The 26,925-nt window shown below is 46.0% G+C and overlaps 1 protein-coding gene across 29 annotated transcripts in view; it reads left to right on the top strand.

Moving 5' to 3' along the window:
* MAP4 (microtubule associated protein 4) overlaps window positions 1-26,925 on the top strand; it is a 1,807,860-nt gene that overhangs the window by 447,180 nt on the left and 1,333,755 nt on the right. For 26 of the 29 annotated variants that reach the window (XM_086941043.1, XM_086941051.1, XM_086941045.1 and 23 more), the window contains one exon: window positions 10,712-10,780. The exons of the other annotated variants lie outside the window; for them this stretch is intronic. In XM_086941043.1, coding sequence (XP_086797169.1) covers window positions 10,712-10,780 — 69 coding nt within the window. The remainder of the gene's footprint in view (window positions 1-10,711; window positions 10,781-26,925) is intronic. 29 annotated transcript variants of the gene reach the window in all.

The following is a 26,925-nucleotide window of genomic DNA, read 5'->3' as shown; positions in this document are numbered from 1 at the left end:
GAAGAAGACTCAAAGCATACCAACAACCTGCTGAGCAGTTATCATGCGACTAGCGTTAATTGTTATCAAGAAACGTAACGTTTGAGGCATATGAGCTGCAGATCACACACTTTGCATTCGATCGCAATCTGGTGTTGGGCTCGGATGGTTACACCTTGTTGTTGTCTTGGGAGGAGTCTTTGTAGTCACGATATAGGTGACTCCTCCCTTGGACGATAGTGCGCATGGGCATTGACTCATCCTTAGATTGTTTTTTTTCCACCATTGGGTTCGGATTAAACTTTTGCGCACCAGTTTGAAAACTTATTTTTAAAACGTTTTCGACGTGCACAATATCTATAACTCTTCAAATCCTATTCAAACTTCAACGCTACCTTCATCGATTCGATTCCGGTCATCGACGCGGGGCCCATCGACGCCGTTGGGCCCACGGCTCATGGAAAGGACGCCATTTAAAAAATGCCCCCAGTGTGGAGCAAAATTCCCACACAATGACCATCATAAGGTCTGTAACCTGTGTTTCTCGCCAGAACACGACAAATCCAGCTTCCAAGTTTGCGCCTCTTTTCAATCGAAAAAGACTATCCGAGATAGTCGGGCCTGACGACACATCATGGCACAGAGATCAGCTCCAGAACCAGTGGACATCTTTGATGAAGGCCCAGATGTCCCAGAAGAAGATTCCGAAGATCTGGAAATCATGTCCGAGGCAGAAGACTCAGACGACCCCACCACCCCCGGTCAACTAGTGAGTACTACTGCCGCTACCCCAACCCCGCCTCCAAAGTAAAAGGCACTGGTCAAGACTTCGCTTGCTGGCCCCAGTCACGACCAAAAGCACACTTCAGAAGCCCCGCCTTCGAGCCCGGCTCTGAAGAAAAAATACAAGCCTTCTGGTAGCTCAGACTGAGCAAACTGCATGTAATAGTCCCACAGGCGCTTTCGATACCGAAGCCAAAAGAACACTATGCTCCGAAATCGGTTTTGATTCCTCCCGCACCGAAAGACAAACCGGCCCGAACACCTCGAGGCCTATCAATAACACTTCCAAGCCTAAACATCACGCTACGGCTCTGAAACCCAAGTCTTCGAAACCGAAAAACAAGCCAAAGGATTCTACCATTCCTCCTAAGGCCAAAGAGCACAACACTAAACCACCCTCGGAACTGAAAAAACGGCGCTGAAAGCGGTTATCGAGGAAGAGGAACTCTTTCATTCGGATCCTGTCGATCCCAAACAGAAAAAGATCCTCATTGATCCTAAAACCGGATATGTCATAGCTGTGCCATCCAACAGCAAGAACTCACATACTCCTGTTAAGGACTGTGCCACTTCACCTATACCTTCTTATTCTCCTGTCCTTTCTTCTAATCCCCTTCCTCTCCCTAAACCAGTTACACCACAACCTGTAACTTCTCCACCACTTACACCACCACAAGATGATGATGAGTTATGGGGGAGGGACACCCTATTGACCCGTTCACAGATCCACATCCTATACCACAGGATGACTGGGATTTCAACGACCCAATAGATCCAATAAACCTTCCAAACCCACAGCCATACCCAACAAAACCATCTCCCCCTGTCGACAATATTGGTTTTGGTCAAGTCATTAATAGGGCTGCTGTTTTTCATGGTGTTTCTATGTACTCGGACACACCAGAGGAGGATTTCCTTTTAGATACATTTGAACAGTCTCAGAAATCGGTACAAATATGACCAATGATCAAAGGGGTCATTAAACATGCCCCTGATGTATTCAAAGATCCTGTAAGAGCAGGATTTTAAATCCTAGGATTGATAAAAAATATAATACTGCCCCTGACGACCCTGCCTATATCAGAGGACAGTTGCCTTTGAATTCACTAGTAGTGTCCAATTCTAGGAAGCACACCAATTCACAAACGTTAGGGGATGCACCACCCCCTGATAAAGAATCCAAATTACTAGAAGCATCAGGAAAAAGGGTAGCTGCGCAGGCGGCCAATCACTGGCGCATAGGTAACACTCAAGCACTGCTAGCTAGATATGATAGGGCTCACTATGACCATTTGGAGACCCTATTACAGCATTTGCCGGACCAATACAAAACTCAGGCAAATTACCTCTTTCAAGAAGGAAAATTGATAAAAAATGCCTCAATTAATTGTGCCTTGATGCAGCAGACACTGCTTCAAGATCCATTAATACTAGTGTACTGCTCAGACGACCTACCTGGTTACGCATTTCAGGCTTTAAGCAAGAGGTCCAGGTAACCATTCTAAATCAGCCGTTCTATCAGGAACACCTTTTTGGACCGGCTGTGGACACAACTCTTGAAAAAATGAAAAAAGACACAAAAATGTGGTTCCTTTCATCGCTCTTTTTATAGAGGAGCCTCTAAAAACATAGGTACAGATACCTCCTATTCATTCAAAACCACCACCCAAACATCCCCCAATAGAGGATATTTTAGAGGTTACAGAGGGAATAACAAAGGAAGAGGACGAGGTAACAATAACACTCGTACCTCCCCTGCTTCTAAACAGTGACTTCCCTCCACTCCACCCAGGCCATTCCACTCCGGTCGGGGGAACATTATCACAGTTCCTACCTGTCTGGAACTCCATCACGACAGACAAGTGGGTAAGACAAATTATCCAATATGGTTACTGCCTGGAACTTACAGCTACCTCCCCCCCCGCCCCACAAACATACCACCCGGGCAGCGTCCCATGTCCACAGAACATCTTACACTTTTAAAACAAGAAGTTCTCTTGCTGCTTCAAAAACAAGCTATAGAGCCAGTCCCCTTACTACATCAGGGAACAGGAGTTTACTCCCTATATTTCCTAATCCCCAAAAAGGATGGGACTCTAAGGCCAATACTCTATCTCAGACCCCTCAATTTGTACATACACTCGGATCACTTTCACAGGATCATTCTCCAACAAGTGCTTCCACTGCTCCAACAATGAGACTTCCTTGCCACACTAGATCTCAAGGACGCCTACTTCCACATTCCCATACATCCTTCTCACAGGAAGAATCTAAGGTTCATGGTAGACGGACAACACTATCAGTTCAAAGTCCTTCCATTCGGAGTCACCACCACACCTATGGTGTTTACCAAATGGCTGGCAGTGGTAGCAGCACACCTAAGAAGACAACAAATTCATGTCTTCCCATATCTAGACGACTGGCTAATAAAAGCCAAGTCATTCAACCAGTGTGTACAACACACTCTTCAAACCGCCCAAACACTGCACGACTTGGGATTCACAATCAACTGCACCAAGTCGCATCTCCAGCTCTCTCATGTACATCAATATCTAGGGGCCACAATAAACACTTCCACAGCTCTAGCATATCCCAGTCCAGCCAGGATAGCCAGTATACAAGCTCTCATTACCAAATTTCAAACACAACACTCTCTACCAGCCAGAGTGTTCATGCAACTAATAGGCATGATGGCATCTTGCATCTTTATTGTACCCTATGCAAGACTTCAAATGCGTCCCTTACAGGAATGTCTAGCACATCAGTGGAATCAGTCTCAAGGGCAACTTGCAGATCTGTTGTTGGTTGACAGCCGCACACACCGCTCTCTGCCGTGGTGGAACACAACAAACTTATCCAAGGGGCGGCCGTTCATTGAACCAGTTCCACAAATGGTTTTAACAGACGCATCACTCACAGGATGGGGAGCCCATCTCCTCAATCACACCACTCACGGCAAATGGACCACTCAACAGAAAGTGCTCCATATCAATCATCTGGAACTATTAGCAATATTCCTAGCACTGAAATCTTTCCAACTCCATGTACAAAACCAGGCTGCCCTCATCCGAACGGACAACATTACAGCCATGTATTACATACAAAAACAAGGAGGCACACATTCTCTGCAGCTGTCCCAGCTCGCGCAGAACATTTGGAGGTGTGCCATTCCACAAAACGTATACCTCCTCGCAGAACATCTTCCAGGAGTTCACAATCAGATTGTGGATCTGTTAAGTCGATAGACACAACAGATTCACAAATGGGAACTACATCCACAAGTTCTTCTACCATTTTTCCAAATGTGGGGCCAACCAGACATAGATCTGTTTGTCACACACGAAAACTCAAAATGCCCAACCTTCGCCGCCAGGTTTCCACACCCGTTGTCCAAGGGCAATGCGATATGGATGAACTGGTCAGGCATGCTCAGACAACAGACTCTAAAATTGATCCTAGTGGCTCCCACATGGGCACGTCAACCGTGGTTAACCACACGGTTGGAACTCTCATTAGTCCCACACCAAAAACTACGCCTCTCCCCATCACTACTAACTCAGAACGATGGAGAGATAAGGCACCCGATCCAACTCAGCGGAATGTAGCAATCTGGCTCCTGAAGTCCTAGAGTTCGGTTACCTTAACCTTCCGCCGGACTGTATGAACATCACTAAAGAAGCCAGGCTGTCTACCACCAGGGCTTGCTATGCAGCAAAATGGAAGAGATTTGCCATTTACTGCACTAACAATCCTATCGATCCACTGGAAGCATCCATCCAGAAAATAATTTGTTATTTACTACATTTGCAAAGATGTAATTTAGCATACTCCTCCATACGTCTACATCTAGCAGCACTTGCTGCTTACTTACAAAACAGACAACACTTGTCACTTTTTAGAGTCCCAGCAATTAAAGCCTTTATGGAAGGCCTTAAAAGAATCATTCTTCCTAGATTATCACCCTCTCCTGTGTGGAATCTCAACATTGTACTTACTAGGCTCATGGGACCTCCATTTGAACCTTTACATCAATGTGAACTTCAGTTCCTCACATGGAATGTAGCTTTTCTTATCGCAATCACCTCTCTTAGAAGAATAAGTGAGATCCAGACTTTAACCATACAAGAACCCTTCTTACAAATACATCGTAACAAGGTTGTTCTCAGAACAAATCCAAAATTCCTTCCTAATGTCATCCCTTTTCATCTTAACCAATCGGTAGAGTTACCAGTGTTTTTTCAAAACCCAGACTCCGTAGCAGACAGAGCTCTTCACACGCTAGACGCCAAAAGAGCTCTACGTTATTACATTGACAGGATTAAGTCCTTTCGAAAGACAAAACAATTGTTTGTAGCTTTCTTTCCACCTCATAAAGGTAATCCCATCTCTAAAGCTGGGATTACAAGGTGGATTGTTAAATGTATACAAATATGCTACCAAAAAGCCAAAAGCACATTAACAGTTCCCCCTAGGGTGCATTCAACACACAAACTAGGGGCTTCAATGGCATTCTTAGGGAACATTCCCCTAGAAGACATCTGTAAAGCAGCAACCTGGTCTACAACACACTACTTCACTAAACACTATTGTGTTGACGTGCAAGCCAAGCAACAACCTTCTGTGGGCCAAGCTGTTCTTAAAACACTTTTTCAAACTACTGCAACAGATACAGGTGACCACCACTAGGGGAGATACTGCTGTACAATCTATGCAAAGTGTGTGATCTGCAGCTCATATGCCTCGAACGGAAAATGCTACTTACCAGTATGCATTTGTTGTTGGCATGTAGAGCTGCAGATCCACACAAGCCCACCCACCTATCTGTTCCAGTACTATCTTACTTAGCTATACAAACATGGACATCTTTTTCTTTTCTACTAACTCCATCATTTCCCATCATGGCGAAAAACAATCTGAGGATGGAGACAATGCCAATGCGCACTATCGTCCAAGGGAGGAGTCTCCTATCTCGTGACTACAAAGACTTTTTCCAAGACAACAACAAGGTGCAACCATCCGAGCCCAACACCAGATGGCGATCTATTGCAAAGTGTGTGGATCTGCAGCTCTACATGCCAAGAACAGATGCATACTGGTAAGTAGCATTTTCCTTAACATGCAAGTCAACCGTACCAAACACTGTGTAAAATAAGTAATGCAGTTTGGATTTATAAAACAAAAAGTAAAACTACTGGCATATGGCAATGTTAAGTCAATCAATACTAAGCACACAAAGACCTATGTACTGTGAAACAATACTACTCACTTGCTAAAGACTGCTAGACTCGCCAGCACATTCTCTGTACAGACACAGCAAGCACCAACGTTATTCCACTGGAAAAGCTAAACAAAAGAAAACTATACACAAGGAACTACAATACACAATGGACACAAATACAAGGAAACTTTCACACACATTCAAACAGGAGCTAAATAGGCTATAACAGCTTTTCCAAAAAACACATTCATGCAGGTCATTAATACTCATTTGGAGCAACCAGTATAAAAACAATATTTTTACCAAACACTTGCAACTACACAATCTGTAGATCTACCAGTGCTGAAACCGCAAGCGTGAGGAAAACCAAAGCTTTGCACTGGAATAAAAAGGAGAAATAAACATTTCGATCACAAATGATTAAAGGCGGCGCCTCTTTCCAGGCTGGTTTCACTGTTCCATACAGGGCAATCCATTACTCTGCTGTCCTTCTAAACCCCCCCCCCCCCCCCCCCCCCCCCCCCACCACCACCACCACCACCACCACCACCACCACCAACACCACACCCCACCCTAGCTTAAGGTACAGGAACAGCTTCACTGACTTGAACCTAAGAGTTTTTGCATCAGTGAACCTTGAGAGTACCAGCAAGATGGCCAGCTTTTTGTTGGCTTTTCTATGGTGAAAAACGGAAAGGTGGTGCAGTAGAGGACCATCTCAGATGGATTGTGCTATTCATAAAGATCTGCTACGATCTAGCTTGGAAGTAGCCCCCAGAAGAGTTAAATACTCACTCCACCAGAGAAAATACTGCGCTGGTGCATGTTGTAGCAGTCATGAACATTTGCCAGGCCACTACGTTGGCGTCCCCTCCACACGTTCATAAAGCACTACTGCCAGGACATCCAGGTCTGGCCAATTCGGCATTTCACCTGATCTGGCTGAGATTTCCTGGTCCGAGTCCATCCACTGACCCGTCCGCTAAGGCGGTGCTGCTGTGATATCTATGTGCATGGAGAGAAATCTGCAATTAGAACTCTCTCTATCAGAAGAACAAGTTACTTACCTTTGGTAACGCTTTTCAGAGTAGAGCCTATTTCGAACTGCAGATTCCTCTCCCACCCTGTTCCCCGATCTATGGAATGTTCTCCTACAGTCCATTAATAAGAATCCAGATCTGAAACATGTGCACACTGCACTTATGATCTCATTGCCTCTGAGTCAGACTGCATGGACTGAGATCAGAAAGAAACTGACATCAACATGCAAAGATGAGTCTTTTAGTCCTCTTTTCGTGACCCTGAAGTGGAACGGCTGATGCCACCTGTTGACATGTATGAGAGTTGCTATCAAAGTTTCCAGATCCAGTCTGGCGCCTGTGGGAAATTCACAAGTTAGTCTCTAGCATGAAATGTGTTTCTGAAGGCAAGTGAGTTATTTTTTAGGTCTAGCGTCAGACAGTGCAGGTGCTTTTGGTTGCAGGAGATTTTGTTTACTCAAGGGTAGGGGCTTAGAGCCCGCCCATTGCTTAACATTGGTTGGCTTCATCCCTCCTATGTACGTGCTTTTGTTTGGTTAGAGTGCGCTAATTATATTTTCTCTTGGTGTGTTTATCCCTCTCGTGATGCAGGGCCATAGTATGTGCCTTTGTTTCCACTGAGTGTCCTTACGCTGCTTGTGGTTTGACAGCTGCCCTATTTTATTTTTAGGTCTCGCCTAGGCAGCGCTTGTGCTGTCGCTTCGAAACCTGCTGTATTAAGGTTTAGACTTCAAGCTCTGCCCACTTTCCGACTATCTTTTTAATTGGCTCCGGCCATTTTCCTTTTGTAAATTGTAGCTTTTCATTGGTTATTAGGCTTAGTAGTCCCTCCTTAGTTCTGCCTTGTCTCATCTTGTAACCTTCCATGAGGACACCCCCTGTTGCATGCGTTACTCTCTAGGTTTCAATTACTGCCTCTGAGCACTATTTGGTTAATTGGTTTCCTCCTGCCTGCTGTTGCAGGCAGTACGCACACTTTCGCAACGCTTTCTTTTAGGTTTTTCATAGCACTGCATGCCTCGACTGATATAATGGCGGCCTTGACTTTGGTTTGTTGTTTGTGGCTTAGAATGCCACCGCATGATTTTATTCTTTTTATTTATTAACTTTTTGGTTTTAAATCGTCCCATTCCGTGCTTTCATTTTATTGGCGGTCGTGCCCCTTTCTTTAAATGCTCCTTGTCTAAAGAAAGGTGTGTGACTGCTATTAAAGTGAAAACAAGGAATGGGGCGCTTTTACAAAAAAAAGCATTTGATGGTCAACTTGACAAACAAATGCTTTTTTTGTTGGAAAAAGACTTTATACCACACTTTCACTTTAATGGCTGACACGCACTTTCCTTTTGACGAGCTGCGTCTATTGAAAGGGGCGAAGAGCCATTACAGTGGAAGCGCGGCATGGAGCGCTTTTACAAACATGCATTTGCAATGCAATAGGTCTTGCATTTGCGAGACTTTAAGCTATTGGCGTAAATGACAATGCCTTTTATTTATCTGTTTTAAAAGCCAACACACAAATAAGACATTGTCATTTACAATACCAATAGCCTAAACTCTTGCAAATGCAAGACCTATTGCATTGCAAATGCTTGTTTTCTTTTTGAGGTGTTGTCAGACTTTCTATTTCCATACCACTCATCTCCTGCTTCAAACACGCTTCACTATGGTTGAAAAAGTTTATTTTCAAACCGCGTGTTCATTATATTTTGGGGAATTTTGTTGTATGGCAGACGTGCTTCTGTGTTGCCTTGCATCCCCTCTTTCCTCTATGCATGTTACCTTTGACCCCCACCCTTCTTCCTTGTGGGTTTTGATTCTTCTCTCTCTATCTGGCTTTGTTACTGCCTCAAACACTACCCACTTTTGAGACCGTTTATTTTAATAGTGCATGGGTCACTTACATTATTTGGACTTTATCTGTCCCTGTGGCTTTTGACATCCCTCCCACCCTCTCAAAAATAACAGTTGATGGACAGAAAGTAGAACAATGTCATACATTCACCCCAGTACAGAGGTCTGGGCCTAAATCCATCGTTTTTTTGCACTCCACACCACCCCAGTTCAGACATGGCCATATGCAAATCAGCCTTGACCCTGTGCCTCATGGGAACAGTCCAGCCCAAACTGCCAAGCCATGTCTTCCCTGGAACGGCATCCAGCATCCTAGGACCAGTTTCTGGCTATCAGCCAGGGTAGCTTGACTCCAGTGGTGTGGAGAGCACAGGACTCCCGCCTGAGCATACCCTTCCCACTCAGGGTGACAAATGCAAAAATAAGTTGATGGACAGAAAGTAGAACAATGTCATACATTCACCCCAGTACAGAGATCTCGGCCTAAAATGTTGATGGACAGAAAGTAGAACAATGTCATACATTCACCCCAGTACAGAGATCTGGGCCCACCCTTGGTCTCGTGGCTTTTGACGTAGACATTTAGCATTTGACTGGCCGTACCATGCCATACCACACCGTACTGTATACTGCACAGCAGCCGCACATTTGTACAACATGGCATGGTTGTTTAACTGGGTGTGTTAGTTCACGAATAGTGAAATGTCGGCTGACAAACATGCCTCAACCAATCCGATTTGGAGTACATAAAATGGTGGTATGAGAAGAGGCGTACAAACTACACCGCTAAAATTGCGATACGCAGTTCTAGAATTTTCTTTTAAAAGAAAAGGCTGTGTAATTTTGTCATTTTGTCACTCGGTTTACAGCTTTTTTTCTTTTGTTGAGAACAAAAACTTCTACGAAAGTGTGCATATACAGTAAACATATTGTTCCCTTCTCCATAACTCCCTCCTGTTCCCTTTAACAAAGTAATAAATCTACATGAACTATTAATAAATTGATGTTGAGTGACTATAATTCTTTGCAAACTTTTGTGCAGTCATCAAATGGAGCCTAAGCAAATTAATTAGTATCCAAAAAGTTCCTTTACAGTGCAAAGTACGAGAAAACAATAACTGGACTAATCATAAGCTCTTTAACTTTGTATGTGGCTGGGGGAGGGTGTGCACTTGTGGCATAATTGAACATTGACCAGAACACTAAGGTGGTCTACCCATTTCCCTGCCTGTTGCCACACATGCACATCTAGAAGTCTGTTATTGCTCTCACATTGTGGAAACGTTTTATTTAAAAGAAAATTGCACAGGTAAACGACAATGTCAAGCAATAATGACACTGTAAACTAGTAAATGAATCCTATTGCAAAATAACATTTCACAAACGTTAAACATCAAATACGTAATTAACACACTATTGTTTTCTCGTAGAAAAATCCAAATCTATTGACTTTGTCAGTGCATGTTTATAAGTTGTTTTAAAGTATATCCTGGTGATTGCACCTGCCTTAATGCTCTATGAACTGCTGGCTACAAGAAGTCTTTCTCGACATACCCAAATTTGAGAACATCATAAGATGCCACTGTGTTCTTGCGGGGGTAGCCATAATGTTAAATAGCAACACTTCCTAACTGCTTACATAATTGCTATGGCAGTTATCATGATCCAAATTCTTGTTTTCTCTGTGATTGTTGGGAAGTGTTCTGTGTCAGATTTTAAAATGTAAATTTATTTTGATGAGGTGGAAGTAGATGCTCCACGTCACTCTTTTATTTAGGAAATATTGCTGTTGCAGCCATCTAAATTATCTTTGCTTAATGTTAGTTATGGATTATTGCAGGTGCTGCAGCTTCTCAACCAGCAGTGCTAGAGAACGGTGACAGGGGAATTGAAGAGAACTTCATGACTGGTATGTAGTCACTAGAGTGATATCTTATGAGTGCCACTCCTGTAGATATAGGCTGTTAAAACATTGTTGTAACTACTCAATAATTCTTGAAATTCCTCTGTCTCAACATGTTAGGAATACCAGCACTGCAAGCAGGTTCAGAAAAACTTTCTCTAAAAGATGCTGTCACTTAGACGTTTTTAAAGAGGACCTAGTACAAGCACACCCCACCCTTCAACTTGCACCCTTGCCTCTATTTGGGCATTTTGAGTTCATCTTGATGGCTGAATACGTTGGTGTGAGGATTTTTGCCACTAAGTTCATTGTCTGTTCTGTGTGGGGACAGAGTTGAGGTAGCTAAGGTGAGGCTTCTGTTGATTAATTAGCAGAGTATTACCCATCAGATTCTGTGAAAGGTTTCTAGGAGAGATTTCTAACTGCAGATTGCCTACTTCAGAATATTCCCCAGGTGTGAGACTGGATCCAGAAAATCTTGAGCAGTACATCTGTGTGCCAATCGGTGGTGCCAACGGCTCATCGTCCACATCATTCACGCCATTGACGTGGATGGTTCGTACAAAGCGCCACCCAGGTGTGCCGATATCCATTTCAACAGTTCCAGAGAGCAACCCTGGTCTCTTTGTGACCAACTTCTTCTCGACGTTTGTCAAGCAATTTTTCAAAATTGTTTCTAGTGTGCTAGGGACACGTCCCCAAAAAACCTACAGGTTTTATACCTTGTGGAAAGTGTCACAGACGGATGTCTGTGCTGTGACTGATCTCCACTAGGTGTCTTTGGTGCTTGGGGTCGGGCCCTGACTCCGTCCTGCTCCAGCTGCCGGTTGATGCACCCAAAAGCGGTTTTGGATAGCAAGATGAAGCTCCTCGTTGTGCAGCATCGGAAGAGCCTGTGTCACTCATGGTCTTGTAGAAGATCTAGAGCCAATTCCCAAAGTCGTTCCTGCAACTGGTCATCCATCAATTCCAAGTCCTCATTGGGCAAGTCTTTGAAGAATCTTTCAAAACATGGAGCGCTTAGTGTGCACCAAGAAGCCTAAGTTCTTGACGTTGCAAGCAGGGATTGGGATATCACCCAGAGCAGCTGGCCAGTGCTGTGGTCCCCAAAGGCAAGGGTTCTTCTCAAAGATCAACACCTAATTTGTTATTGCCATTCAGTTTCAGCGAGTTGTAATTCATCTTGAGCCAAACAGGAGTTCGGGGACATGGAGCTGTAGTACGGAGCGGATGATGAAGAGAAGATGATTTGTGTATCATCTGCATAGGAGAATAGTGAGATCACAGCATTCCACCAGATCGGCACGGGGCTCACATATATATTGAAAAGTTCCGTACTCTGAGCTGATCCATGAGGGTCCCCAGAGGTCAGTGCGTGACACATGGGTGAGGAGTTGTCTATAGGGTCAAACCTTGGAAAGAGGACTTCCACTCCAATGCCGTTCCCTGGATCCCCAATTGTGCCAATCTCAATATGAGCATGTCATGGGACACTGTGTGGAAGGTGGCGCTGAGATAGAGTAAATCAGTGCTGCTCTCTCACCCTTATCTAGGAGCCACCTGAGGCGTTCTGTAGCTTACACGAGGGCACACTCTGTACTGTGTCCCGCTGTAAACCCTGATTGGGAGTCATGTAAAAAATTTAGAGACTCCACAAAAGCGCAGAGTGGAAAACAGACATGATTTTCTAGGATTTCAAACAGAATGAGGATCAGAGAAATAGGTAGATAATTAGACCAATTGGCAGCATCCAAGTTGGGTTTCTTCAAAAGGGTAAGGACCTTGGGGCCAGATGTACGACCCATTTTTGCATGTGCCAACGGGTTTGCAAAAACCTACAGGGCCATATACAAAGCCTATTTAGCAAGTTATAATTTATTTGCGACTCGCTAAATAGGTTTTGCGACTTATTAGGAAAGGGTGTTACATTCCTAATAGCGACCCCAAAGGCTATGTGTGACTGTTTTGCAACCGCAATTGCGGTCGCAAAACATTCGCCGTTTACCACCCTTCACAGAAGGGTGGTAAACCACTCTTAAACTGGAAGGGGTGCCCAGGGGACCACTTTCCCCTTTGTGACTGATTCTAAAAATATTTTTTAAGGGCAGGCAGTTGTCCAGGGACCACTACCTGCCCTTACAAAATGAAACTAAAATGTTTCATTTTTCATTTTTTAAATGCATCTGGCTACATAAAAAAAAACTGCCTTATTGAAAAGCAGTACCAGACGTGGGGGTCTGTGAAACCCAGCAGGCCACCATACCTGGGAACGCGCCTGCCCTTCCTAAGCGGATCGCAAATTGCGAGTGCCTCGTGAATATGCATGAGGCATGCAATTTGCGACCCCATTGTGAATAGCAATCATGGTCGCAGACACTGTTTTGGATACCAATTTGCGAGTCGCTATTGCGACGCAATTTGCAAGTCGCAAATTCCTTGGTCGTACATTTGGCCCCTGGTGTGCTTCCACACCAGAGGAATGAAAAACTCCTGCAGTGAGCAGTTGAGTGGTCTTTCTAGAGGAAGCATGATGCCCGGGTCTAGTAGACAAAGCTTGGCAGGTGGAAGAGGGTACCTGGGAGAACACAATCTTATGGATTGTGTCAGACACAAATAAAGGCAGGTGAATTGTATCCCAAGAGTCCAATGTCTGGTAGACAAGAGGAGAATCGCCAGAAATCGAGACATCATAATAAGAGAATGACATGTTAATCTGAGAAAAATCTCCTCTTGCCCTCAGCAAAGATCGCTGGGTATCCTGCTCTTTGTTCACAAAGAAAAGCTCCAATCCTTCGCATTGAGCCGCAACCCACTGACTGGTTGACTCCAGTTGGCTGGACATCTCCCCAGACTCTGGGTTAATCTCCTCCCTTGGCCCGGCCACTGAGGAAAGTGCATCCTTTCCGATGGTGATGTGGAGTGCAGCTGAGGTCGTTGATCTCCAGCTTCCATGACCAGTAGTTAAAACTAATGTTTTAACTGAAGTGCTTCATTCTGGGCACACCAGTATAAAGCCCCTGCTCCAATTTAACAAAGCCCTCACTGATCTACTGGGAGCCTGGTCTAATCCCTGTTAGATTTCCTGTCTCCATCGCCTTGCACCATGGGACCTTGTGTTTCTCACCCAGCACCTTACCCCTGAGAGTCCGGTGGTGCAGGCCTCAGCAGCCAAGGTTAATCTGAGTGAGTTTTCTACTGCTGCCCTGGAGAGGAAGTACAAGAGGTTGGAGATTTTTGAAAAGTGTATTTTTTCCTCCAACAGCTTGGATTTGCTTTCAGTGGACACAGCATACCCTTTGGTCCGCTACTCTCATACCTTGTGGGATTCGGTGGTGCAGGGGCTGCCTTTCGTTCTGGAGGATGCTTGCACCATCCTTCAGTTATGCTTTATGTCCAGGATGTAATGAAGTTCTCCTTAAGGTATAGTTGGACACCACAAACGCGCTATGTGGAGCAATGGATTCAATTGTAGTGCTTCGGTGCCATGCTGGGTTGTGGTCAACAGGCTTTTCGGGGGATGCCCAAGAAAGCCTCATGGACATGCCCTGTGATGCCTCTTGCCTGTTCGATGACCAGGTGAATGCAATGCTGGAGTGCCTTGGCCTATCCACTACTTTTCACCAACCGCACTCTACCTTTAGCCCCTTAAGTGGTATTGTAGGGAGTTCCAGTCTCATCGACATTACCAGCCTAACCCACAAGGCCAGCAGGCTTCCCAGCTTTTTCGTGGCTGTGTCATGGTTTCTACAAATCTAATGGACACCAGGAACACTGTGTAGCCCAGTACTCCATCCCGCCTTTTGCTGCCAACCTCTCCCCAAACATAAACCTCTTTAGTGTGCCCTCCCCAACACACCGCCATCCAGTAGGAAGCAGGATCCCTCACTTTCTCCTTAGTGGCAGGCTGTCACCTCGGACAAATGGGTGCTAGAGATTGTTTGGCTGGGTTACTCTTTTCCATCCCAGCAAACCCCAGCTCACATGCAACTGTCATACATTGTCTGTCAGAGGGCCACCTATCCTTGTTACACCAGAAGGTGCAGGCTTTTTTGGCCAAAGGAGCCATTGAGAGGGTGCCAGCATCAAACATAAGTCGTGGTTGCTGCTTCTGCTACTTTTTGCTGCTGAAAAAGGATGGAGTTCTCTGCCCTATTCTATGCCTTTGCCCTCTCAACACCTTCCTAAGGAAGGACTGATTCAAAATGCTCACTCTTGCTCGGTCTACCTTAGACACTGGAGACTAGATGGTGGCTTGGAACTGCAGGACACCTTCTTCATATCCTATCTTGCAGACCCACAGATGTTTCCTGCGGTTCACGGGCCAGGAGCATTTCCATTTTACTGTACTCCTGTTTGGCCTTACCAGTGCTCCTCGGGTGTTCATTAAAGTGATGGCGGTGTTTGATGTTCATGGTCTGAGGTCTGGGACCCAGTCTTCCCCCTACCTTGACTAATGGCTACCCAAGGCAGGCTTACCACAGGCAGTCATTTACTTCCAGACTACGGCAAACCATCTACATTCTTTGGGGGTCACTATCAACATGCCGAAGTCACACCGGAATCCTTCTCAAATGCTCCCATTCATGGGAGCCACATGGACATGATGTGGTTCTACGCTTATCCCCTGATGTGGAGAGTCCAGGACATTTGGGCTTTAATCCCAATGTTTCAGCCTCTGTCCTGAATTTTAGTGAGACTGACTCTGAGGCTGCTTGGTCGAATGGCCTCCTGTATCCTCGTGGTGAAACACATCAGATGGCAAATGTGGGCATCTCTCCGATCGGGTCCAGATTTTGGAACAGGCTTCTAAAGATAAGCAGCTGTAGTTGCTGAATTGCGTTTTGGTCAGCAGCAGACCCAGCTCCCCAGAGTTGACAGTGGTAACTGATGCATCTCTTCTGGGATTGGATAGCCCCCTGGGAGAGGCAGAGATGAGAGGCGTCTCGTCTCCAGCGGAGATGTGGCTCCGCATCAACCTGCTGGAGCTGAGGGCCATCAGCTTGACAGTAAGCCTTTATGCCACATTCAAATGGCAGCTGGAACAGGTGTTCACGGATAACCGCAATGCAATGTGGTACTGCAATAAGCAAGGTGGGTGGGAGGTGGACCCTTTGCCAGGAGACCCTGCGCTCGGGACATTACTGGAACATAAGGACCACTTTCTAGCCTATCAGCACCTGGCTGGATCTCTGAATGACAGGGCAGACAAACTCAGCCGATGACGCCTTGCAGACCACATAGGGCATCTAAATCCAGAGGTGGTGCAGTGTCTTTCAAAAATAGGGAGAAACTTGGCTTGATCTATTTGCCTCCATCAAGAATACAGTGTGAGCACTTCTGTGCATTGGAGATTCCAAAACCGCTTTCGTTCAGAGACTCATTCCGCTTGTAGAGGACCTCTGGACTCCTGCATGCCTTCCTGCTGATACCACTCCTGCCTAGAGTTCTTTAGAAGATTGTACTGACCAAATCATCCTAGTGGCTCTGGGCTAGGTATGCAGAGTATGGTATCCTGAACTCCTGTGCATGAGCATCCGTCCTCCGATCTGGCTGTCTCTTCGGCAGGATCTCCAGTTTCAGCAGAAGGTCCTGCATCCAAACCTGTGCATGCTCTAGCCTCATACTTGGAGATTGCGCTGCAACAGTGGAGTGTTTTTGCTCTTCCTCCTGAGATAGTCATTCTGGCAGCCAGGCGTCCCTTGACATCTGTATACCCCTGCAGTTGGGACATGCTTGTGGCTTGGTGTTCAGGCAAGCATATTTACCCACTTCATACCAACCTAAGGTGTTACTGTTTGGGTTGTTGGCTCAGCAAGGCCTTGCTCTGGTCACCTTTTAAGGTCTATTTGTTGGCTATCTAGGCCTTTCTATAGTTGCCGGATCAGCCCTTCCTACTTGTTGCCTGTGGTGACTCATTTTTTGTAAGGTTTGCTGCACGTTTCCGCCTTCCCCCTTTCATCATGCCCTAGTCTGATGAATTTGGTTTTAGCCTATCTGATGTGTTCTCTCCCTAAACCTATGCACGGCTGTCAGACTTCGGACTCTTAAGACTGTCTTCTTGACTGTCATAACATCGCCACGAAAGGTGAGCGAGCTCTAGGCTCTATCTGTTGACCTGCTGTATACCAGATTCTACTTGGACAAAGTGGTTCTCTGGACTTGTGCCTCCTTTCTTCCGAAGGTGGTGACCCCCATTCATGTTGGTCAGTCCATCACTCTTTCGATACAAGTATACCAGGCACAGTCTGCTGCTCCTTTTTTGGAATGACTGGAAAGGGAGTACGGACTGGGCGAGTCAAAAGCATTCGGCCTTGGATGGGGAAAATGCATTTAATTCCGTGGAACGGCTGTACCTATAGGCAGTATTGGAGTGGATGGGGTATGGCCCATCGTTCCGGGCCTGGGTGAAATTTCTTTTTACCAAACCTAGCGCCTGTGTGCATGTCAGTGGGGCACTCAACAGAATTCCCCTTGGAGAGAGGGACTAGACAGGGATGTCCCCTGTCCCCTATCCACAGTAGCGAGCTGGATTTGAAAAGATGTTCAGCTGTAGGGACTGGGATGTTACCAAAGTTAGGAGGATGTGGTGTTGCTTTATGCAGAATATATCCTATTGTATTTGGCAGACCCAGAGGGTTCAGTCAATAGGATTGAGAGATCTTCCGGGGTGTTAAGGCACTATTCAGATCTCTGGACAAACTGGACTAAATCCTGTCTCTACCCCCTCGTGCGATGGATTTCCTGAGAGGGTTGGGACTTCTTCATACCATGGAAAAGGGTCAGGCTTCGATACTTGGGCATCTTTATCACATGCGATAGAAACCTCTTCTTCTCCTTCAACCTCAGCAGACTGCTGGGGGAATACATAAGGGATGTGAGCCAGTTGAGGCATTTTCTATTGTCCCTACTGGGCAGGACCACCCTGTATAAATTGATTTGCTTTCCAAAATTCCTGTGTACACTGCAAAACGCCCTGGTCGAAGTCCCTGACCACTTCTTCAAAGTGGTGGAAGGCAAGACTAAGCTCCTGCTTTTGGATCGAAGAGTACCTCGTATTGCAATTGAGACCTTCAGACGAAAGGTGGCGTATGGAGGAATTGCATTGCCAAACCTCCACCTGTACTACTCAGCAGCACAACCGGTAATACTCAACGAATGATCCTTTACAGACCAGGCCCAGTCCTTCCTCTGGGCCTCACAATGTAAACAGAGGGTAGTGATGGGATCAGAAGTCGCACCTCAAAATAGTAAACATCAATGTGGGTGACGGAGTGTTAATGTTTTAATTCTAACGACCGTTGAACTCTGTGCCAATCAAGGTAACATAAACACCCCTCTACCTAGGGTATTGGTGCAAGAACATCTAGCCAGATCCTCGTGTTTACGGTTAAATCAATACTGTATTTATTTTCAAAACATTCTTTTAAACAGAGTAGGTAGCTCTAATCACGGGAAAAACAGTTTTTCTACTTGAGTAAACTTGTATTTATTAGTTCACATACATTGGTATATCCAGAAAAAGTGCGCGTGTTATAAATGATTATACATTGGTTATATAACATTTGAACATGCAGAAAGAGCCAACAGATGTTTGGTTAGTTGCGTAATTATTTCTAGGCTTGAATAAAGTATATAAGTGAGTTCTTCCCAGATTGACAAGTACAGGGGGAAACCAAGATATGTTAATACTCTCAGCGGAATTCGATGGTGGAAAATGAGGATGTCCTAGAGAATGCCCATGTCAAGGCTTCCTGTGTGGTGAAGTTATTCTACTTCCAGAAAGTAGTCTGTTTTATAAATAAAAGGTCAGTTTATCGATCAGCAATGGGTAAGAAAGAGAACCCAAGTGAAGGGTGTTGTCCTATTAATATATAGACATCCGTCCTGATAGTATTGAATCGCTTATCACACGTGGTATCCTGTTATGGGCTTTCTGGAAATAGAATAACGTTAGCAGACCTCAGGCCGGGTCGCTGGGTCAAACTCTGATCCCTATGATGTAGGCATGGGCACTAGACAGGGATGCCTTTTATCCCCATTATTGTTCATCCTGGCGATAGACCACCTGGCGGTGTGGGTATGCTGGGACCCTTTAGTCAGGGAGTTTGAGTGGTCCCTGGAACTGTCAGATAAGGTTGCCCTATATGCAGACTATGCACTATTATTCCTTGCCAATCCATGCGCTTCTGGCCTTTGTTGCAAATTCTGCGTATTTTTGGTGAGACCTCAGGATTGTGCATGAAATTCGGGAAATCCGTGATTCCTTTTATGAGGGATACAGCCAGTGATCGGGCCTGGGCCTCTGGATTTACTTTTGCTATTTCTGGCTTCAAATATCTGGGGGTATATATCGCCCCGGATCCTGCCGAGTCGGGCCATCAATATTTTTTTTTTTTTTAATTTTTGTAAACCTTTATTCGTGCATAGTAAGAGAACAAATACGGGCCTACAACCTTCAGGCCGGCCACGATACGGTTAAGCACTGATGCAAACATTACGGCCCCTGCGTTTCAACGGTCAAAATTAGCGACGATTTATGAATTATACACTGGAGAGAACCTTGACGCCAGGGGGAGGAGAAGTGAAGGTTAATTTTAAAGTTTTTCAAAATAATTTTATCAGGGAAAAAGTCAGTGAAGAGTAAGAACCAAGGAGATTCGAGTCCGCACGATATCTTCACCAAACGGGAGAGCGGCAGCATCAATAAAACAGCAATGGAAGTAAAATCTCAGGCAGTGAGGCAATGCAGTTATATAACAGGATAGTCACATGAGCAATTACGCACCCCTCCAGTGCCGCCCCCCCTCTGTCAACCCCACACCCGGACCCAGAATCGAAACAAGTATAGCGCAGAAACATAAAAAGAAAAAAAAAGGCCCATAGAACTAATTAGAAACAGTAAATTACCCCCCCACCCTACACCAATGCGGAGGCTACGGCCTGCCCCCCCCCAGCATAGTACCTGTCGCCCAATAAACCCGAAATATAGACAAGAAAGAGAGTAAGAATAGAGTAAAGAAAGATAAGAAAACATTACACATATGATAAAGGGGGTGAGAAAAGAATAGAACTATTCTAATCTAAACTCCCAAAAAGAAGAAAGTGGGGAGGAGCCTATGTATCATCAGAGCGCCCTAAACCCTCGGCCACCTATGACTTCCACACACTGAGAACCCACTACACCAGAAACGGTCGTGTGAAAATGAATTGTCACAGCATTTTAAATGAAGGAAGACAGATCGCGACGAGTGCACACAGCATATACATACAGGTCCAGTCCCAGTCCAGCCCATCCGTGATACCATGGCGGTAAAAGTCAGTCTAGCCCTGGCCCGATCGCGGGCTTGAAATTAAGCCAGCCCCTACATGAAAGCCCCGCATCCCGTACAGACAAAGACAATATGGCCGCTGGGGAGAAGATGGTGAAGAAGGATCACAAAATGGCCACCGACCAGCTGCAGAGGTCCCTTCGTCCATCACATAAAGTCCAGCCATGGCATGTAAAGTACAGGAGTTCCACAGAAAGGAGGCAGTAGGCAACCGTGAACGACTCATCGAGGATGTTAGGTGTTGCCCAGCAGGATACTCTTGCAGACGCGGTGAGGCAGGCAACAATGAAGCAGGCAGCAATGAACGGGGATACAAAGTATCCGCTGTTGAGCTGGAGAGCAATTGATCCTGGGTGCCGGGAAAGCCAGTTGCAGGCACCAGTGCAGCACGATCACACACAGTCGTTGCGTCCTCGCGAGAGGACAAAAGCACTGGCAGACCCACGTCGTGTTGATGACAGTCGGAGTGCTCACGACCCGCAGCCGACAGCATAGAGTCAAACTGCTCACACAGCGCCTGCAAGCCAGCACACATTTGTAGACGAAAGTCCCGTAGGACAGCCAGAACGGAGCCGCATGTCAGCGGGAGCTGCACCCCCACATCGGCAGCAATCAGGGAAGGCACAGTGGAGCTGGTGTCTGGTGGAGGGAGGGCGAAGCAGGCAGTGGGAAAGACCGGAGTATCACCCCCAGCCGCGAGCAGGCAAACCACGCCATGTTTTACCGCCGGACGGTATAATGGCCAGGGGGGGGGGGGGGGGGTCGTAACAAGGAATCAGTTCCCCTCAGGACTGCGCCGCAACAGGGATAGCCAACAGTCGTCTCCCTTCCCTCGGGTCCTCTTTGCAGCTGACTAGGCAATAGAAGAAGGGGGTCGGCAGCCTCCCACAACACGGTCCACAAATCGGGGCAGGAGACCCGCTGCACCGGGGCTTACCGTACAGCCCCAGCCCTTCAGGCGCAGGATGCAGGAGGTGTCTGGCCGTCTCCCCCCAGGCTCAGCTGGCGACAATCCGTGGTGTGAGGTGAGGTCGGGACCGCGCGGCTCGGATTGGCGCTAGCGGGTCCGGTGACTGTGGAGCTTCCAGGGGGCCGTCAGAGGCAACAGCGGAGCAGGGGTCCAGGGCGGAGAACAAAAACACCAAGAACTCCGGCATCCGGGCGGGCTGAGACTTTGGGGAAGCGGTGGCGTGGACAGCGCGTCGTCGCACACGTTTCACCTCGAGAATCGACGAGGATAGGAATCAGGATGATAGTCCGAGGCCAAGGGCCGACGGAGCCGGGCGTTCAAGCGTCTGCTCCGGTCGCCATCTTGGCTCCTCCCCGCGGGCCATCAATATTGCTCCGATCTTACCTTGTGTGAGAGAGATGAGATTAAGGTATGGTCCCCGCTGCCCCATTCTCTACTAGGCTGCACTATGATATTCAAATTGGTCTCCATGCTGCGGATCTTACACCAACTACAAAATTATCCCTTTATAGTGAGGGATACACAAGTCAATGCGGCTCTTACGCAGTTTCTCTGGGGCGGGGGTGGTACGTATTGCACTCAGGACCGATTTCCAGTCCACCTTCAGTGGGGGCATCTCTGCCCCAGATATCTACTCCTCTTAGGTCACATCCCTTTTCCTACTCATAAATGAGTGGTGGTATGTGCAACAGACTGACCCGGCATATGCGATGGAGCGTTGGACAATGGGTGACCAACTGCTCGTAGACCTCTATGGTGGAAGGATAGGGAGACTTATTCCACCGGCAAGTTGAATGGTGCTCCGTTTGTGGAGGCAGGTGCTCATGGACTGGTAGGCTCGACTGACACAAATGACACTGTTATGAGGTGGGAGCTTCCTAGGTAAGGTAGCGTCCCTGTCGGGGTTTCGGCAATAGAACGCAATAAGTATTTCGGCCTTAGGAGATGTTATGCGTGGCTCAGTTCTTAAGACCTTTCAAAAACTACAGGCGGACTTTCAGTTACAATATAGACACCAGTTCTACAAATATCTCCAGCTACGCCAAGCTTTAACTCCCTCCCTTAGTAACCTCTGTGACAGTTGATTCCTTTTGACTTGCCTCCTGAAGTCTGTGATATCATTCTGGCAGCCAGGCGTCCCTCCACTAAATCAGTATACGCCTGCAGGTGGAACAAATTTGTGGCATGGTGCACATCAAAGGCTGTGGATCCCCTTTCTGCCCCTATTTCATAAGTCCTTTTGTTCCTTCTTTGTCTGGCCCAGCAGGGATCTACTCTTGGCACTATTAAGGGCTATCTTTGTGCAATTTTGGCCTTTCTCAGGCTCCCTGATCAGATGTCCATTATCTTTTGAAAGAAGAGTGCCAGGTTGCTGCTGTGCTCTACCAGGGCTTCTGAAGTCAAGCCGGCTGATTTGGGCTCCGTAATCTCTTTAAGGATCTGAAAGATCTCTTTAGGGGAGTTGGAAGAATGTTAAATTTTTTAGAAGAAATAAGATGATTGGGAACATTTTATTTTTGCATGATAGAGACTAGTAGCATTCCTATACTTTTTTTTACTTGCTTCATCGTAGGACTTTCTTCAGCTTCTCTCCAAAAGCTTACATTCCTTTAAGGTTAATAAATGAGTGTTGAGCTGCTGGACATTCTTGTGCCACCTTACCGATAGGACCATATCTAATGAGTTAGTAAGCCACTCATTAAACCTGCAGGACCAAAGTCTTTCCAGCATGCAGGCCGGTAGAGGGGGAGCAGATGGGTAGAATTATAGGGAGTGGGAAGTGGTGTAGTAAAGTTAAAGGTAAGGTGCTCTGCACCTGAAGTTTGGTGATATTGCTTTACACAAGGTCGATGGTATGGTCTCGTGATTGGGGCCCTCCTTTAATTACATTAGCTGTACAGACGCTAGCTCATGTAAAAGATTCTTGGAGGTGCCATTCTTGGTATCAGCCATATGCATATTAAAATCACCAAGCAAGGTGAAGTTAACCCTGTTTATGGCCAAGCCAGCAACCAATTCAGGAAGAGCCAGTTGTAAACTAACATAAGGGTCTAGCCGTCTATACAAAAGGATTTCAGAGAAATTCAAAGTGGGGTGTAATATCCAAGAAAGAAGAACACACTCTCAATTCTGAATATTAAGAGGTGAAAATGAGCACTTTAGAATTTCCTTATTTATGATGGCTATCACACCACCTCCTTTGTCCTATGGGTCTAGCCTGTTGATACGATAGCCAGGTGGCAAGACTTGGACAACATCGGAGGTAGAGTCCTCATGAATCCAAGTTTCGGTGAGAAAAAGCACACCTGGTGCTGATTCAACTAAAAACCAAAAGATATCCATCTTATGGGCTGCCAGAGAAACAATGAAACAAAAAAACACTCCTAATCTTTGGTGTAGAGGTCACTCATGACTGACTAGGTGCCGAGCTGGGTGCACAGTCAGCAGCTATTGCAGACCAATGTAGATTGACTACGGTCAATATAGTGAAGACAGGAGTCCGTTTAAGTAGTGTTTTAAAGCGTTCGCACTTGACTAGCAGTATATATATATTACCTTAGTTTGTATGAAAGGGGAATAATCCCTGGACCCGGGTCCTGGATGGACGGGCGCAGACGGGCTGCCTTTGGCATGCCAGCGGCACGTCCGTGCTGCATCTGTCATTTAATAAGGACTGGCCTGAACAACTAGAGCGTGTCAAAAGATGGCGACTCTGAATGTTCAAAAGTGTCTAAAGTGCACATGCACAGTGCAGTTCCCCCTTTTTTAGTTGGCCAAACCCAGTTCATATTCAATAGTTTCAATCACCCCAACACAGTTCAAATTTCACAAATTAACAGTCATGAAAAATATTAAAAGCTTTTTGACAGATTAGTAAATACATGAACATGTGCTAAGAACAATTTTAATCACTCGCAATGCCACGTCTAGCAGAACAGTGTCTGTTGCATTGCTGCAATGGTAATAGCCACTCTGTAAGAAGTTGGACTATTATATGAGGTGGGTTACTACCCACTTCGAGGAACAATCACAACCCTTGTTGAGGTGAACCCTCAAAGTCATTAAATTAACCTGAGCTCACCACCCTGACACTGAGCAGACCTGCTTAGGTTATGGAAATGGAAAGTGTTTATGCAGTACCAAAACACTAATAAATTTGAAATGCGAGAGCATAAAAATCACAAACCAAGTTAGAATAATAGAGTACAATTAACCCCTTTGCTGCGCTGCGGTGGACGCGGCGCAACGGTGCTCATGACGGCTCCCGGCCGCCATGAGTCACGGTAGGTGTGTGCTCATGACTGCCTGGACTCGTGAGAACTACGCCCACTGATTAATTTGCCCGCACAGGCGGGGAATTAATCGCGCATGGGTGGAGAGACAACGTTCTGACTGCTCCAGGCAGTCATGAGCACACAACGACCGTGACTCATGACGGCCTGGAGCCGTCATGAGCACCAAAGTGGTTAAGTAAGAACAACTACAAAAAATCCTATCAGGGGAATCAGAGTTTAATTTTTCAATTTTTAAGTAGCAGCAAGAAGCATATAATGTGTAACTAAGGCACAATTTGACGCTGACCAGGATAAAGTGTGGATTGGATGAACCAACTAGGTTTGTCCTGGTCAAAGATTTTACTTTCTGATTTGAGTCTCAAATCCAACTCAACCACATGAGCACTTCTAGAGGTCCTTAGAAACTCACATGGTGTCAGGCAGAGGGTAACTGAAGGGCCCAGTCCAGGTCTACTGATATGCTGGGCAGTTGCAGGGAATGACTCTTACTGTATCCATGGAGCTTGTACAGGAGGTCAGCCTTATGACCCTTAGAGTTCACCTCTTTGTCCAGGGTACAGGAAAGCACATTCAGTTCTTTAAAGGATTTCAAAGATCACAAACAGCTGGTCCAGCCATCTTCTGATCTTCAGGTCCAGGAGTGTTCTGATGGGGATGCTTGGAGGTACCATATTTATGCCTCGCACAACCCGGTGAGTAGGACTGACTACTGGGCATACCCTAACCAATGGGATAAAACTTACCAGAGTCAGGCCTACCCACTCTGGGCATTTTCAAGACATTGAAAGCCTTTGGCCACACTTGTGTACTATGTTATTCCTATGGCCTTCCATGTCTAACACAAAATAATCCAGTTTTGGGCAGTCGCTGCACCCAAAATAAACCCAGAGGCAGAACAAAAGTAGGGTTTTCTAGCCGCCAGAAGGTGAATAAGGCCTTGAAAAATCATAGAAATGTTACTAGACCTGCAGGTCTAGGGACTTAAATAATTTACTAGACCTAATTATAATGCTCTTGACCCATAAACTGGTTTCAAATTATGTGATCCTGGGCAAATGTTTTAATTCACTGAGCCGCAAATTTCTTCTTTATCACATACTAGCAGCCCGCCCCAGCGTTGCCTGGGGCAGAAAGGGGCTGGGGGCAGTACACCCGCTCCCGGCCCGCCCCCCTCCCGCCCCGACTCCCTCGCGCCCCCTCCCGCCCCGACTCACTCCTGCCCCGACTCACTCCTGCCCCCCTCCCGCCCCGACTCACTCGCGCCCCCCTCTCGCCCCGACTCACTCGCGCTCCGACATTTTCATTTACTGCTGCCTCCTTCTTGCCTCCCCTGCATCACACAGTCTCGCACTGAACTTTCCCTTTACTTACCTGTGCCGCCGCTCCTCACTGCACAGCCGCTCGTCAGTGCACCGCCGCTCCTTCTTCGTCGACATCACGCATGTCGCGTCGCGGTCATCACGCACGTCGCGTCGCGGCCAGCGCTAGGTCCCGGCCGGCGCTACTTTCAGGGGACTACTTTGTCTACAAACTTAAGTTTTTTTAATTTACTTTTTTAAAAAATGTATATAGCCTATGTCCATCTACACACCCTGACATTTTCATAGATGTATCGGGTGTGTAGATTGGCGCTGTGGTTCCCGAGTTTACCTGGCCAAAAGGTGTAAGTTCTCTCTTTATAATAGTAGTATAGATGAGAGCACCTTCAAATACGCAAGTTTAACTTGTCTGCTGTACAATAAACACTTTTGTTTGATTTAATAGACTAAAACTTTACTCCATATATATAATACAAATCTAGCCATATATAGGATACACATGACCACTTACTTGCCTCTTAGTTCATTAACCACATTGTCATCAGGGTGGGGGCAGGAATGTATCTCAATGTTTTAAAAATTATCACTTTTAATAAATACATACCTGAATCATGAAGTGGCAGCCCGCTTCTTTGCAATCAGCAAATTTTCCATTAAAATGGCCACAAAATTCTCCAGATATTTTTATTATTGATAAAAATATACTGTGTGCAATGTTTGGAAATAGAGTTTCGACATATTTTACATTTGCACATCATCAGGTAAAGAGTTCTTATTTGTTTTGCTCCTATCTAAATCTTTGTTTGCATCACTTCTGAATTGCAAAAAGTGTTTTCGTCATTACTGATATATTTTGACATACTTGTTCCATTCGTTTACAAGCTGTTTAAATGTTTAAAAAAAATACTTCATGTAGGAGAGTAGGGTCTGCTTCCTATGGTTACCCCCACCTTTTGCTGTGATACTCTAGTTTTTCGTCTTTAGTGTGGCTGTGGGCCTGCTAATCAGACCCACAGCCATGCTGGTCTCTCTCTAAATTGATACCATGTACTTTAGGTACATACCTGATTGGGTATTGGGTCACCTCTGTGAGCCCCTGTATAGTGAACCATAGGTACCCCAGGGCTTAGGTGCATCCAAGGCCTACCAGGGGCTGCAGCATATATTATGCCACCCCTTGCTGGCCATCCAAACTGACACCACAGGCTGATCACTCAGCTTGGGCAAGGTGGTGTAA

Source organism: Lissotriton vulgaris, chromosome 10 (genome assembly GCF_964263255.1).
Source record: "Lissotriton vulgaris chromosome 10, aLisVul1.2, whole genome shotgun sequence".
In the NCBI taxonomy this organism is placed as follows: domain Eukaryota; kingdom Metazoa; phylum Chordata; class Amphibia; order Caudata; family Salamandridae; genus Lissotriton; species Lissotriton vulgaris.
Note: the sequence above shows the minus strand (reverse complement) of the source record. Positions and strands in the feature narration are given on the sequence as shown.